The following is a 16,301-nucleotide window of genomic DNA, read 5'->3' as shown; positions in this document are numbered from 1 at the left end:
TTAATAACTGGACCCCTGTCTTTAATATTAAGGCAGTTTACCTGGAGCTTGAAGGTAGACATATTGAGCATGCTAGTTGAAAATGAAACTGACACTCTTTAAAATAAAAATCTCCCTATGTTTCCAGAATTTTCTGACATCCTATACAAACAGGAAAGTATATGTCTTCAAATCTTACCGCACCTCAGGACAAATCATTTTGTCTGATCTTTTTTGGTAAAATTACAAACTATTTCCTTATCAGGAGGCCTCTCTTCTAAAGAGGGGGAAAGACAAACAGAATATCAGTTATCTACAACAGAGTATAAAAAACTGTAAGAATATAACTCACTGGGGAAACTGCAGTTACTACCAAGTAAACACTTGACCACCATCCGATACCTTCCTTCTCAAGGGCTCAGTTCTTTAGAAAGGAAGCACCGCCCATCCCATGTCACCAATAACGTGGGAACACCTCCGGGGAAGTAGGAACAAACAAATAAAGCCCACTTCCAGGAGGAAGCGTGGGCTAGGCATTCTGGGAGTGAACACTGGATCAGAAGAAGCTCTCACCAGCCTCACCAGCCTCAGCTGGTAAAACCGGAACCCGAACCATCCCAAATCCTTCTTCCTTCCAAACTCTAGGAAGATTTGAAAAGCAAATCATAGTCCTTCATTCTTTACGTTACATTAATTGGACGGCAAAACAGTGACTGAAAGAGCAACCCTAAATGCCTCAAATGAAAGCAGAAGAATCCTTTCTAAAGCATTTGGAGGAGAAGGCTGACAGAGCAGCCGGTCTCTCATCCTGATACTCTTTTAAACAACTACATTTATGATTTGTAATGATTCCTAAAAACGGCCAGAAATAACATACAAACACACATACAAACGGAAATACAAAAACAATTCTTTTTTTGTGATCACATCACAACACGACTACTAGGATGCAAACCAAAGCCTACAGTCCTTCAAATTTCTATACTGCACAAATGAACTCCGAAATGATGAGACCATCCAACGGCTGAAACGGTGCACAACTCACCCTCTCTGCACTTACTCCGTTCTTGTCACCCTCTCCAGTCAAAGGGAAGCAAACACAGGAAATCCATGGAGCCCCAGGAGCCACTCACTGCCCGGAGACCGCCCTGTGACTCCTCTGAGCTGGGCCTGGAGCCCCTCAGGGCCACCCTCCAGTCTTCCCGCTGTGGGAAGGCGACACTTCTCAGTCAGCCAGAAACTCGAGAAGAGAAAGACAATAAAAGGAAACTCAGCTGTCTTGATGGCTCCCTTAACTTTAAATCCTCATCTTGACACAAATTACGGTGCTTCCCATATCTATTTTGACAAAAATTTTCAAGATGAAAGCATGCTTCCACTAGGATGTTGCTTCATCCGTTTTTTCTAGAGTCAAAGTTGCTAACTGGACTAGAAAACAAAGCTGTAAGAATCCCACGCTCCCAGTACTTTTTAAATTCAAAATTCAAATTCAAAATTAAAATAAATTTTAAATAAAATTAAATTAATTAAATATAACGAAATATTAAATAAATTAAATATAATAAAATTAAATTTAAATTAAATAAACAAATTTTAAATAAAGTTCAAAATTCAAATTAAAAATTCATGTCAGTTAAGTAAATTTTCAATGAAGTACCAAAATGTAATGTCACCCTGTTTTTCATCAGAATTCATACTTTTAAATAACCAGAACTCTAAAATCTGCTTTACAAATAAAATATGTTTCAAAGGGGCCGGCCCGTGGCCCAGTGGTTAAGTTTGTGCGCTCTGCTTCGGCGGCCCAGGGTTTCGCCGGTTCGGATCCTGGGCGCACACATGGCACCGCTCATCAAGCCATGCTGAGGCGGCGTCCCACATGCCACAACTAGAAGGACAGGCAACTAAAAGTACACAACTATGTACAGGGGGGCTTTGGGGAGAAAAAAGGAAAAACTAAAAAAAAATATATGTTTCAATAAATAACCGTGTATATACACAAACATTGCTAATATACTTATTTGTAATGAAAATTATGAGGTTAACTGCAAATGTTTACAATTAGCAGTCCTCCTACATCACAAAAAACTTCCTCTTTACTCCTTTCATCTTCTAGGAAAATGGGAAGACTGACAATCTTTATCACAAGTGTGTCGTGTAAAACCGAAATTCAATTATTCAAACTAACACTGAGCACCTATGGGGTGCCAGGCAGTGTGCTGGGAAGCGGAGGCACAAAAAACCTAAGACATTCTCTGCCTTCGAGGAACATGGAATGGATAGCAGTACTAGCGTCCACTTTCACAAACTAGAAAATAATAATTCCATACTTAGATTTATTTTTAAATTTCTACTCATTTAACCCAAAACATAACTGGTATTAGCATAGAAATCATTAGCACTAGGGACACCCATAAATTACATTTTCATCTACCTTTATAGCTCTCTATCTAAACTATATTTACATTTTACTCAAATATATTGCATAAATGTATATTCTACGATGGTGACTCCCCGCAATCTGGGCCATCCCACCTAGCCATCTCACACTACTCTTCCCTAATCACACCAGCCCGAGTGGGCCCGGTGCTGTTTCGCACATCCATGGGTGGGGCCTCCCCTCAGCTTCCCACAGACGCTGACTCTCGATGCCCTGTCCTCTCAACTCCCAGAGCTCACTTCCCACAGAATTCAGCAGCAAAAATTACATCCTTGAGGACCAGAGGAAGCTTGTAACCTATTTTTTAAATCATTACACATTTTAAAGGTAAATCAAAACATTAAGACTGCCATTAACATTCTGTGAAGACTTTAACTGCACCAGAAAAATCAGGTCCCTAATCCTGATGCCATTTAGCATCATCAAATGTTTGAATGAGAAGAGTTCTTGGGAACTACGTGGTCCAAACCCTTCAAAGAGGCAATAACAAAAAGAAGTCAATTATTTCCTATTGTTTGAGGAAAGAAGGGGCTTTTTGGTAAGCATTTCTAAGGGAACACAAACAGAGATGGAGACCAACGCCCAGCTCCAGTCAGTACAAGCTGCCCCAGCTTACAACCATTACCCTGCCCTGATCCACTGCCCAAAGGGCAGAGAAACCAAGTCACTGCTAAAATCTAAGACCCTTTCAAGCCCTTCAACAAACAGAAAGAGAAAAAAGGAATCACAAGTATTTTGAAAAGACCATAGCAGATTCACTGTTTTAGAGGTGACAGGAAGAACCTCTCCTTATTTATCAATAGGGAACCCTTTTTAAAAATATTAATACTGTGCCTCTACATGGGTTAAGGGACGTGAGTGAAACAGGAAAATATAAACAAAGCCAATGGCGGTCCCAGCACTGAGTAACAGTGGTAATCTCATAGTAACTGTGGCCACCTAGGGACACATCAGTGGAAATGAATTTGAACCATTTGCTTTGCCACCACTGCTTAAAGGACTTGGCCTGAGAAGCGAGGCTTCAAATTAAGAGGGAGGGAGGATGAAGAACGTGGGTGCTGCTGTGGCATGAGGCTGCTGGATGCCACACAGCCTGCACAGACAGGCACCCAGGATGAAGCATGGCTCCTTACTTCTGTTTCACATGACTCCCAGCTTCCAAGATCCAGATTCTGCCATCATCATTAACAGTTTCAAAAGCTGTGCTGTGAATTAAACAGATTTCTTCAATCTAGGCTGAGAACTTACCCCCCCACTTATAATACTGAATCTATACCAAAAAAATGCCACCCGAGTTCCAAATAACTGAGTTAGACTTTAGAACACAACCCAGTCCTGGGCTGGGGACTAAACGTACACACTGCCTCCCAGAAAGACACTGCATCTGGTCTCAACCATTCACCTTTAGAGAACCACGTGGTTCACAACCATCCTTTGTAGATACGATGCATCGCGGGTTCTACTTGACAATGCAGTTCAGCCGAGTGCATGCAAGATACCTCTATACTGCCTAAGAAGACCAAACTGGAACTCTTAGGATAAAAAAAAAAAAAAAATTTCAATTTACCCTTTTTCCTATAGTAGCATTTAAAGCAACAGGGCCCGCAAAAGAGAGAGAGCCTACGGGACAAGTTACTCTGTTTCTAAAACAGAAAACACACATCTTATTAAATATCACCTCAAAGAGCCGTGGCCAGCACTCGTTGGCTCTGGCCTTTCTCTTGCTTGCCAAGAAAAACTCGGACGACAATGTTAAGCTAAAGACACTACTAACCGCAAAACTAATTCACCATCTAGCCCGTAAAGTGACTAGTCTCCTAATAAATCCTCCTGCTTAACGGAGATGATGGCTCAAGTTCACACGTGTTTCTCAGTCACCACTCAGGCAGCATCTGAGGTTTTATATTAATAAATCAGCCTCAACTCTTTAAGTTCCTAAGAATGAAAGGAATTAGAATCTTTAACTAGAAAAGAATGCTTGACCATTATGAAAAGGAATTTAAGTATCTTTCTTGTGAAGTAAGCAAATACTGGTGATTAAACATTTGTCCTAAGGAGTGGGAGCTTGTGAATTTGTCAAGAAGCCCCTCCAACGTCAGGCGTGGAAAATACACCCCCCAAAGGCTCTGCTCTCCCAACGCCTCCTTTCCCACGTGTCTACGGTCTTTTACAAGCTGAGAAACTACAGCTTTGTGTATCCAGGATGAAGACTTCAGCAGTGGCTAGAACGTGGGGACAGACATCTGATTCTACAAGGGGGCAAAAAAGGCTCTTACACCAAACTGCCACGTGTCCAGATTCCCAGTCTGTCTTGGTTCCCCAGACAAAACGATGACACTGAAGCAATGATCAACTTCTGCTAATCCGAAGAGGTCTTCATTATGCCTGTTAGAATCTGTGTAGTTCCAGCACTGGACGGGTGTTGTTCCTGTCAAACAGTGTTTTCATATACAGATGGCCAAATGGTCCCAATTATTCTCGCAAGGCAATGCAAGGGCACCTTTGCAATATTTACTGGTCTTTGAAACACTCGAGAGAAATCCTTACAACCCCAGCTTACTAATGGTCAGATGATAAGATTGAGGAAATAAAGAGAGAGCAATAAAATACTGTCAAGGAACTTCACATTAAAACTAGGAAATCAAGTCTCCCAAAGGCTTATACAAGAGAGTCCATGTATTTTCAAGTTTCCCAAAAATGCATCGAAAAAACCTTCTGAAAATCTGGACCAAACTTCATAGTTTCATACACGTCCCATCTGAAGATGTGAGGAAAACACACACACACACCGGTACTAACTATCAACTGTAGCGATAAACTGAAGAGAGCAGCTCTGAGCAGGCTCAGTGTGCACATCTGGCAGAAGACCACGGGGGAAGGTTAAGAGGGAACTGTCGCATCAGGTCAAGGACTGAAAAAGGGAAAGCACGTCAGGTTCACCCAGTAAAAAACAAACAAACAAACAAAAACCCACACTACACTATAAATCCACACTACCAACTCTAAGAATGACTTCACACTACACACGGAAGGAGACGGAAGGGGGCTGGGGAGGAAGCGAGGGATAGTTACGCTCCTGATCTTGGGTGGGGGAGCTTCTCAAGCTCCTGAGGCCACAGCCCCTCATCTGTAAGCCGAGGAAGGAGGGAGCAGCGAGGGACTTTCTGCTCCAGCCGTGATTCAGAGTCAGCAGGGAGCTGCATTCATGAAGGTCTAACAGCAGGTCCTCGGGAAACGGGGACCTCTGGACCTGAGACATCATCCGCCAACCTCCCTAAAACGATATACTCTTAAAAAGGTGGTGAGATGCTGGCACAAAGTATGATCCATTATTCATAACTTTTAAAAAGAAATGTAGATAATTGCACAACCAAAAGGGGAAACAATGTGTATTGGGAAATTACTGCTGTCAGTCATACAGAATACAAGCCTTCCTAATCCCATTCATACTCCAGTTTCTCTCTCCCACTCGGACCTCTGCGTTAATTTGATTTCTCTTTACTATGGCAGACAAGACAAACTGATTTTGTTACTAATGTAAGACTCAAATGACGGGCCTAATTTAACATCCCATGAAACTACTGGGCTCTTTGCTCACACCAAATGCTACACTTTATCACAATGCTGCCATTCACACTATAACCAGATGAGTATCTGCAGTGGCATCTCCTTCCAAACCTTAAAAGGATCAATCTTTTGCCAGGAACTAAACCTTTTTCCTTAAAATAGATAGACAGACAGACAGACTGAATACAAGCATAAGGCCTGAATAAGAGAAGCCTGTCGGAGCAGAGACATGGTAAAAACCGCCTCGTTTTTAACACTACTTTCCTATCCTAAAAATTAGACATTTTGTACCGCTTTAGTAATTCCACTTTGACTCAAGTCTAAATGCTCAAGTGGGAGTGGGAATCCACATATTAACAGCTAAACATCAGAAATAAAATGTATTAAACTTACTCTACTTGATTCTCCCCAGTTCCACTCATTAACAGACATTAAGGGCGAAGACAGAGGGAAACACAAATTCATCGTCCACTCAATACCCCAGCAAGGGACCATTGGCATCTCCATACTACCAAAGAGGAAACTGAGGATAAGGGAGGTGAGGTACTTGGCAAAGTCACAGCTATTAAGAAGAGGAGCCAAGAGTGACGCCCAGCCCAGCCTGGCTCTAAAGGCTAAACTCTTCATTGCCTCAATTTCTTTAAAGACAAAACTCCTAGAGCAAGAAACTATATAAGATACGGAGAGGTCACTGAGCCTAATGAAACAAAGAAGAAATACGAAATTTATTTTCCTTCTTCTCTTCCATACTACCTCACCACAATCCAACCACTGCAATGAACACAAAAAATGAAAACGTAGCCCAAATGGTCAGCTGGTTTCTCCTAATTGTCAGGGAGATAGCAAGTGGAGTATTTTTAATTAAGGTATTAAAAGTGAACATAAGAACACAAAATACAGGGCCAGCCCTGGTAGCCTAGTGATTAAGATCAGCGCACTCCGCTTTGGCAGCCCAGGTTCGGTTCCCTGGCGCGACCTACACCACTCGTCTGTCAGTGGCCATGCTGTGGCAACAGCTCACATCCAAAAGAGGAAGACTGGCAGCAGATGTTAGCTCAGGGTGAATCTTCCTCAGCAAAAAAAATAACCCACAAAATATAACTAAAGACTACTACTTGAGTCAGATACTCTGAGAAAAGCAAGAGAGCAGGAACAAAGAATGAAAAGGAAGGAAGTATGTGCCCTTAACAGCCAGTTTACACCCATTATCAGGCATGCCCTGGGGTAGTTCCAGTCCTGACTGACTCAATACCATCAGGGCTGGCCTGCTGCATTTGGTGTGGCTCAATCATACCAAACTAAACGTGTTCCCTGGCCACCTGCCCTACTGGGAAGGCTGTGCGCCAGTCATCACTGTTCATTGGGGGGAAAGAACCTGGACGAGCATGTTCTGCCCTCAGGAAAAAGCTTCAAACATTCGGTTTTACATCCATTTTTTTGGTAAGGGCTGAACTCGGATGCCAGAAAGGCAGAGAGGAATCACCCGTGTACTTCATGTTATTTTTACATAGGCAACAAAGATGTGAATAATAATCAGAGAAACCCACTGACCGCGGGATCGTTTCAACTAACTTCAATAATCCTGCATTCAGCAGATAGCCGGTAGGCACTGGAGCCCAAGCTGTGAGCAGAGAACCTTGATCTGCCTTCCACGTGAATTCCCCTCTCACACCCTGCTTTCCATGGGAACAGCCTTTCCGACAGTAAGCTCAGGTTCAGGAGCAGGTCCCTGCGGCAGACAGCAGTGACGAATGTACGATGCATGCGGGCAGGGACAAGGTCTGCCTGGGAGGATCAGGAAGGTCTCCTGGAGGATCCCAAAGGACACGTGGGCCTCAACAAGTGGAAAGGGGGTGGAGTAACAAGTGCATCCCAAGTAGAGCTGAGGGTGGGAAGTTCCAGGAGTAGCGATGGGGACGGAAACATAGGGAGGGGAGCAGTGAGAGACCAGGCAGCCGAAATTAGACACCCAGATCCACAGCCACATGCAGAAGTCCCAACTTTAACCACAGACAATGGGGGGAGGCCACCAGAGGATTTAAACAGGGGAACGTTTCCTGACAAGCCCGTTTTTTTTTTTTGAGGAAGATTAGCCCTGAGCTAACATCTGCCGCCAATCCTCCTCTTTTTGCTGAGGAAGACTGGCCCTGAGCTAACATCCGTGCCCACTTTCTCTACTTTTTATATGTGGGACACCTGCCACAGCATGGCTTGCCAAGCAGTGCCATGACCACACCTGGGATCCGAACTGCCCAACCCCAGGCCGCCGAAGCAGAACATGCACATTTAACTGCTGCACCACCAAGCCGGCCCCGACAAGCCCTTTTTGATCTAAAACTAATTCAAATCTTTCCCTAACCCTTTCACATTTGGCTTTTACTTTTTTTTTTTTTTTTGAGGAAGATTAATCCCGAGCTAACACCCACTGCCAATCCTCCTCTTTTTGCTGAGGAAGATTGGCCCTGAGCTAATATCCGTGTCTATCAAGGTGAACCTGGGGCCAACGAGGCCAAACATGCAAACTTAACCACCATGCCACCGGGCTGGCCCCTGGCTTTTAACGTATATAACCAAAACATTGATGAGAATGTGATTTAAGGGCTAAATAATTTCTAACTCCATTACTATCAATTCTCACTCCATTATGCATAAACTGGGCTGCACCAAAAGTAAAAACTTTTGTGCTTCCAGGAATACCATCAAGAAAAGACAACTCACAGAACTAGAGAAAAGTTTTGCGATCATCTATCTGATAAGGCACTTGTATCTAAAAGATATAAATAAGTCATAACAATAAAAAGATAACCCAATATTAAAATCGGCAAAGCATCTGAACAGACATTTCTCCAAAGAAAATACACAACTGTCCACTAATCACTTGAGAAGATGCTGGACATCATTAGCCATCAGGGAAATGCAAATAAAAATGACAATGAGATACTTCACACCCGCCAAGATGGCTAGAATTAAAAAGTCAGAGAATACCAAGTATAGAGGAGGATATGGAGAGATTGAAACCCTTATATGCTGCTGGAGGGCTTGTAAAATGGTGGAGCTGCTTCGGAAAACAGTCTGGCAGCTTCTCTAACAGTTAAATAGAGTAACCAATATGACCCAGCAATTCCCAAGAGAAATGAAAACATATGTCCACACAGAAATTCGTACACTTACGTTCACAGCAGCATTAGTCATAACAGCCAAAAAAAGGGGAAACATCCAAATGTCCATCAATGGATGAACGGATAAACAAAACATGGTATATTCAACAATGCAATCTACACTGAAACTGAAATACAGTGATGCACACCTGAAATTTACACCATTGTAAGCCAATATGACCTCAATAGAGTAATTTTTAAAAAACACCACAGTATAGCCATACAATGGAATATTATTCAACCATTAAAAAAAAGAATGAAGCACTAATACATGCTACAAGACTGATAAACCTTGCAAACATTACACGTAATAAAACACAGACACAAAAGATCACATATTGTACAATTCCATCTACATGAAATGTCCAAAATAGGCAATCAACAGAGACACAAAGTATATCAGTGGCTGCCTAGGGCAGGGTAGAGAGGAGAATGAGGTGGAAGGGGGACTGTTAATGGGTACGGGGTTTCTTTTTGGGGTGATGAAAATGTTCTAAAATTGTGGTAATGACTACAAAACTCTGTGAATACACTAAAACCACTAAATTGTATACTTTAAGTAGGTGAACTGTATGGTATGTGACCTATCTCTCAATAAAGTGCTTATAAAACAAAAATGATTCCATTATGCACTACTGAAACACAGAATAAGCTCTCAAAAAGGAGTATAGGATCTTGTTCACTCATTTTAAGGGATCTGAACTAGGGCAATGAAAACCCAGAGAGATTCTATTACTTAACGTTCTAGGTACTAGGTCATACTGAAATATTTATGAGGATTTCCATGTTTTAATACAGAAAAGGCATCTTAAGTTTAAAAAGACATACTCACAAGTGTCAGAAAAGAGTTTTCATAACTCAGGAATAGGATAACACAGGGAGGTCATCAAATGGAAAACAAACATGGATTTGTACCCTGGATATGAAAGTGGTACCCAAATTTATTATTGTTCCACCTCTGAAAAAGAAGTCAAAGGTAAAAAAAAACAGTTAATAATGTTTCTAAAACCCCAGTTCGTGACAAATCAAAGCGATTAAGAAATAATTTGCCATCATAAAGAACTGAATCTTCACATTCTCAGTTATGTAACTAAGAACTGAGCATTTATCCTTTTGAACATTCCATTTCATAGGCATTAGAGTGACTTCCCTCCTCATGGTTAGAGTGGATCCCAAAAAGTGACAGATGCATTAAGCATAAAATTTAAATCAAAAATGTTTAAGAAGTGTTTAAAAAGTGCTACTTGTCAATCCTGAATCTAATCCTAAACTACATATAAATAGACATAAATGCTCATTAGCACAATCTGCAGGCAAAGTAACACCTGACGATGAAAAATTCAGTACTCTGTGCATCGATCTCTCACTGACATGTGTCTCGTAAAATCCATCAGGCTTTCATGTACCTTCCACAAATAATCAAAAATAAATACAGAAAAGGCACATTCTGGATTTGTCAAAAAGGTGTGTACCCGACCTTCATACCAATCTTTGGCCAATCCTCAGTACACATGACTGCCACCTACCACAAAACATTGCACTTCCAGGCCTAACATACAACACATTGCCCAGTTTTATTTGACTTTTCCCCCCATTTATTTATACAGCTTCTCAGACCCACCCGGTACTATTAGGCTTCCTATCCAAACACTGCGACTCTGAAATGAACCTCCAAGTCAAAAAAAAAAAAAAAAAAAAAATTACTTTCCTTAAATTAGTTTTCTGAAATATACAGAATCCAGTCCAAAATAGATTTTTCCCATTTCTTCAGTTTTACAGGGAATGCAGAAAGTGAAGTCACAGAAACAGATATCTATGTGCCTTCACAATTGAACAGACGGTACAAACAACTGGTTATACTTAATCATGTTTCTGTCTAGTCTAGCAAGGCCCTGGTGTCAGGAGAGAGTTCTGCCAGATAAGGACAATGCAATGCATTATTATATAGAGTGACTAAGAACCCCAGAAATACAGTTTTAGAAGGTAATCCCAGGCAGGAGAGCTGCGGGAAGAGGGCCTAATATTTTGCGACAATTCCCAAAAGTAAATACATTCGCTACCCAGTACCAGTTTAAAAACACGCACTATATTCGATTCTGTTTAAATGTCTTACAGGAAAGAAAGGCCTTTGTATCCTGCTACCCCGAGGGAGATGAACAACTTGCAATTTGCTTCTCACACTGAATCCCACGTTTGCAACATGTAGAGCAAGGACTTCAGACACCACAAAACAAGGACAGCCTACATTAAGGCCAAATATAGGATGCGATTCTAAACCATGATGCAGTAAAGCCTACGTTTCCTTTTCCAGCGATCAAAAACCCTTTGAACACTCCCAAAAAAGGACGGCAGGGCCCGCGCCTCTCTCCAAGAGGAAGCCCCTTTCTTCTCGGCTCTCCCTGCAGCCTGCCACTTCCCCCGACACATTCAAAGCCTTTGAGAGACGGAGAGCTGGGGTGTGTACGCTTGTGTGGACAGGCGGGAGAGCTCGGCTCCTGCATTCCCACCCTCAACATCTGACCTCATCCTCAGTCATTTAGGCGCAGCGGAGCCCCACCTGCACCTGGCTCCTTTTCACCGCGCCCCTCGCCAGCTGCTCCGTTACTAGGGGAGCACATCCCTGAATCACCCAGCTCACTCGGACGCTCCAGGCCCCCGACCCTGCAGCATGCCTGCTTGGATCTCGCTCTCCCAATCGCCTGCCAGTCCCAGTCCTCCGTTCCCACCGCCGGGCTCCTGCCCTTCTTCCCAAGCCGCCCCCGACCACGTAAACTCCAGCTCTAGCCCTGCCCCGCCCTTCCCGACCCCAAAGCCATACCTTCAGGGCCCAGAGCCGGCCTCGCAGCCAAAGCCAGGCAACCCCGAGGCCAGACCGCCGCCCTCGCCCTCGCCCTCGCCCCTCCCACGCGGGGCGCTCGGCCGACCCCGTGTGAGCCCGGCCCCCGCCCACCCCGACACCCACTCCCTCCCCACGGCGGCTCAAACCCCGCCCCAGGCCCGGCGCCCCTGGGCTCCGCGCCCCAGCCTGGAACAGCCCCTCCCCACCCAAGACCCCACCCAACCAAGCGGGGTCCCGACCCCTGGAAACCATCCTCGGACAGCCCCGTGCCCCGCGGCTCCTCACCCGGCGGAGGCGGCGCCGCACCCCCAAAAGCCTCCCCTGGGCAGCCTCCTCCCCACAGGGAGCCCGGGTCGCTCTCGCCAGGCCTGGCGGTTCTGTCCCCAATCCCCTCCCCCCGGCCCCCACCTCCTGCACCCCGGCCTGGGGTCCCTGCCCCACGCCGCCGGCTCCTGTCAGCCGGCGCCGGCACATGCCGAGGGGACGGGTCCGCCCGCCCGGCTCGCTCCGAGCGGCCCCGCCAGCGCGCGCTGCTCACCAGGGCCGAGGTGCCTGGGGAGCCGCCACCGAAGTCCCCGCTGCAGAGCCCAGCGAAGCCTCCAACCGCTGCCGCCTCCCGCCTGGCACTGAGCGCCGCACGGGGGAGGGGCGGGCCGCCGCCCCCGCCCCCGCCGCCGCACGCAGGCCCCGCCCCCGCGCAGCGCCGCGCCCAATCAGGGCCGCCGGGCCGCGCCGCGCCACGCCCACTTCCGGGAGGGGAAGCCCGCTTCCCAGCTACGTCCCCTGCCGCCCTCTAGCGTGCGCCCCCTCTGGTCGCGCCGAGGAATGCAGGTGGGCCGCGGAGGAAGGCGGTGCCCAAGTGCACGCACCGCCCACTGAGTCATGGCAGCATCCGAGGGCCACGCCCACTGCTCCTTATTACCGGGAGGGGCCTTCTTAGAGCTCCGCCCACTGGCCCGCTGGGCTCTGCAGGGCCACAGTCCCCGGCTCCTCAAAGATTCCCCCAGAGCCCTTAAAACCCTATGAGCTCCTCTGAGCCCCGCCCACCGCCCCATCAAAACCCCCAACCAGCCTCCTGACTCCCTAAGCCCGGCTCCCATCCCATTACTTCAGAACTGGCCCCTCGGAGCCACAAAGCCCCGCCCCAACTTCTAGAAGTCCCGCCTACTGTTGTCTGAATACGTGATACTCCAAGCCCCGCCCCGAATCTCGAATCCCCGCCTCTGGCTCCCGAAGCTCCGCCTCTGCTCCCACCACCCTCTCCCCGCCCCCCTGCTCTGCGGACTCCCGACCCCCTGGCCTCCACTTTCCACTTTGCATTTGTCACAGGGTGGCTGCCCCTGGGTTGGGCCACACCCATGTATCCCCCAGCAGTACATGGGAGGACCGGTCGTGACCCCGTTTCGCAGGTGAGGAAATGAAGGATACAGGGTCCCTCCCTTCCTTTTCCTGGCCAAAGTCCCTCACCCGTTTGCTTACTAACTGGGCGGCCCTGGCCTTTGGAAAGTCAAAGCACCGGGATTGGAGTCCCAGCTGTGCTGCTGTCACACTGTGTCCTGGGGCAGCTCCCTTCACCTCTCTAGGCCTGAATTTCCTGATCTTTGGCGTGAAGTTGTCCTCCTAAAAGCCAGAGTCCCTTTCTCAAATACCAAGCTCTGAAATGCCAAGATTTGGGGAAACTGGTCATGAGGAACTGAATTCACAAAGCAGACCTGCTGAGGCGAAGGGCCATTTACTTCCCAAAGCAAGGCATCTTTGCAATTCACAGGGGGGCGATTTTCATTTTAAGCATCAGCCTCAGAAATGTGTGTTATGTAAATCAAGGTCCACCCGAACCAAAACAGCTCTCAGCGCAAATTATTTATCCTCTCTAAGCCTCAGTTTCTTTACCTGTCCAACAGGGAGAGTAGCAGCCCCTCTCTGGAAGGATTCCAGGAGCTCACCTTCAATAGTGAACCCAGCAGGGCGCCTGCCTAGTGATCCGCCCGCAACAAATGGTACCCGTGGCTGTTCCTGCGGTGCTTCAACAATATAAAGGGATGGGTTTCATTTGCCTTCAAGCATCCACTGCCATCAAGAGGGACTGAGACCCTTTCCGCAGCCAGACTTAGCCACTCGTTTCATTTAAATGAGATGACGGTGGTAAAGCACGTACTGCAGTGCCAGGCATTTGGCAATGCACAAAACACGATTGGCTATTATTGTGATGTTTATGGTTCCTGGCTTTCCTTAAACCAGAGCATTGACAGCAGTGAGTTCTGAGTGCTTTTGGGAAAACGAAGGTTGATAAAGTGCTTTGAGATGGAGCCAGGAACCAAGCTGGCTTACTCTTTGCAAACAGATTATTGCTAACCTTTTCCTTTGCTTATACATACCAGGCGCTACCTGAGCCCTTTAAGTGTAAAATCTCCTGAAATCCCCTCAACAATCCTGTGGCCACAAAAACAATTCTTAACCCTCATTATACAGGTGAAGAATATGAGAAGGTAAATTACTTGCCCAAGGTCACACAGCCTGAACCGGGTAGAGCTAACGATGGAACCAACATCCTTCTAATTCCACAGTCTGCACTCTTAGCCAGTTAGTCATTACATTAAGCTGCCTCTTTGGCAGCATTACAGAATAGAAAAAACGTGGACTTTGGCTTTAAATTCGGGCTCCACTAGTTACCAGTTGTGTGACCTCAGACAAGTCACTTCCCCTCTCTGTGCCCTACTCTCCCCCTCTATAGAGTGGGGTTCATTCAAATGCTTACTTCGTGGGGTAGTTTTGGAGATTGAGGAGTTTAGATTCAATGAATTAAGGCATGGCATAGCATCGAGGACAGTGCCCGGCACACAGTAGGTGTTTAAAATACATTGATTCCTTTCACCTTGTTCGTTAAATGATGAGATTAGAAGTAAGATTTCCCAACACACCAACTCCTCCCAGATGACATAACCATAAAGTGGATCATGAAGTCCACTGAGAGAAAAAGATCCCAAGACCTCTGCCTCCCAACCCGCTGCCTGTTTCAGTGCCCAGCTTTATCCCTGGGTTGGGGGAGGTGATTCTTGCACAGAAAGCATCCAAGGCCAGAAGCAGTGCCACGTCACCATCCGACCCCACACCTGCCCCAAATGTGGCCAGCTGAGAAGCAGCAGGAAAGTTGCCTAACCCTCTGCTGGGAGAAAATCGCCATCATCTTACTGTTCTTGAATCTATAGCAGCCCTTTTGTGGGCCTGAAGGAAACCTTGGCTCTGTCCAAAACTGGCCCTAAGTGGAAGGATTCGGTCCAGGTAAGATGCTGGATTTGAGAATCTTTTCCTGATCCCAAAAGCTGGTAATTGCTGAAGTGGTCTAAGATAGATGCTAGATGAAGAGGAATTTAATGACCAGGAAAAATAAGAGTGATTGCAAATCCCACATAATACATGTGCCAGCTCAGGTATGAAGAAGAAAGAATTGTGGGACCTGCATTCAGAGGCTCCTCAGCAAATCATTTTTCTATTTTCTCTTGGTACCAAATGGGGACATTAGTCTTAGGTTGCCAAGGCAACCAGGAAGCTGAGTGAATTAGCCCTGTGGAAGCATTAACAAATATTAATAATGTTAAATAAATGAGAGACCGGAAGCTCCCAGAATAATTGCAGTAGGCAAGACCCCTAATTGAGTGACGGAAGAGGATAAAGCTCAGAGAACATTAAAATTCACGCTACATTGATAAATCTCGATTCTCGCTGCTCTGAGTGCTTCTTTCTGCAAAATAGGAGCTGGAAATGATTGACGGGCTACAGATAGATGGCCTTTTTTTCAATTAAATTTTTTACTTTGAGATAATTGTAGATTCACATGCAGTTGTAAAAACTTATACAAAAGATCCCATGTACCCTCTACTCAGTTTCCCCTGATGGTAACATCTTGCAAACTATAGTACAATATAACAATCTAGACATTGACATTGATACAGTCAAGCAAGATTCAGAACATTTCCCTCCCCACAAGGACCCCCCCCCCCACTTCCCTTTATAGCCACAATCACTTCCCTCCTAACCTCACCCTTCCTTACCCGCTGGCAACCACTCACCTGTTCTCAATTTCTATAATTTTGTCATTTCAAGAATAACAAATGAGGGGCTGGCCCGGTGGCACAGCGGTTGGGTGCGCACGTTCCACTTCAGTGGCCCGGGGTTCACCAGTTCAGAGTGTGGATGCGGACATGGCACCACTTGGCAAGCCATGCTGTGGTAGGCATCCCACATAGAAAGTAGAGGAAGATGGGCATGGATGTTAGCTCAGGGCCAGTCTTTCTCAGCAAAAAGAGGAGGACTGGCAGCAGTT

The 16,301-nt window shown here is 45.9% G+C and overlaps 1 protein-coding gene across 10 annotated transcripts in view; it reads right to left on the bottom strand.

Moving 5' to 3' along the window:
- Positions 1-12,669, bottom strand: part of CORO1C (coronin 1C) — a 73,038-nt gene extending 60,369 nt beyond the window's left edge. The window contains exons 1-3 of one of the 10 annotated variants that reach the window (XM_070627053.1): positions 12,389-12,491; positions 11,255-11,382; positions 9,974-10,099 (exon numbers count right to left, since the gene is read on the bottom strand). Coding sequence is in view for 1 of the 10 variants with exons in the window: in XM_008520945.2 (XP_008519167.1) it covers positions 332-374 (43 nt within the window). In the remaining 9 variants the exon portion in view is untranslated. Of the gene's footprint in view, positions 1-331; positions 414-3,549; positions 3,622-9,973; positions 10,100-11,254; positions 11,383-11,959; positions 12,071-12,388; positions 12,492-12,518 lie in introns of those variants that run through there. The other 9 variants (XM_070627050.1, XM_070627051.1, XM_070627049.1 and 6 more) reach the window with 9 other exon arrangements.
- Between the last annotated feature and the right edge of the window lie 3,632 nt (positions 12,670-16,301).

This window comes from Equus przewalskii, chromosome 7, assembly GCF_037783145.1.
Source record: "Equus przewalskii isolate Varuska chromosome 7, EquPr2, whole genome shotgun sequence".
In the NCBI taxonomy this organism is placed as follows: Eukaryota; Metazoa; Chordata; class Mammalia; order Perissodactyla; family Equidae; genus Equus; species Equus przewalskii.
The sequence above is the reverse complement of the archived record's forward strand: the minus strand, read 5'-3'. Positions and strand labels throughout refer to the sequence as shown.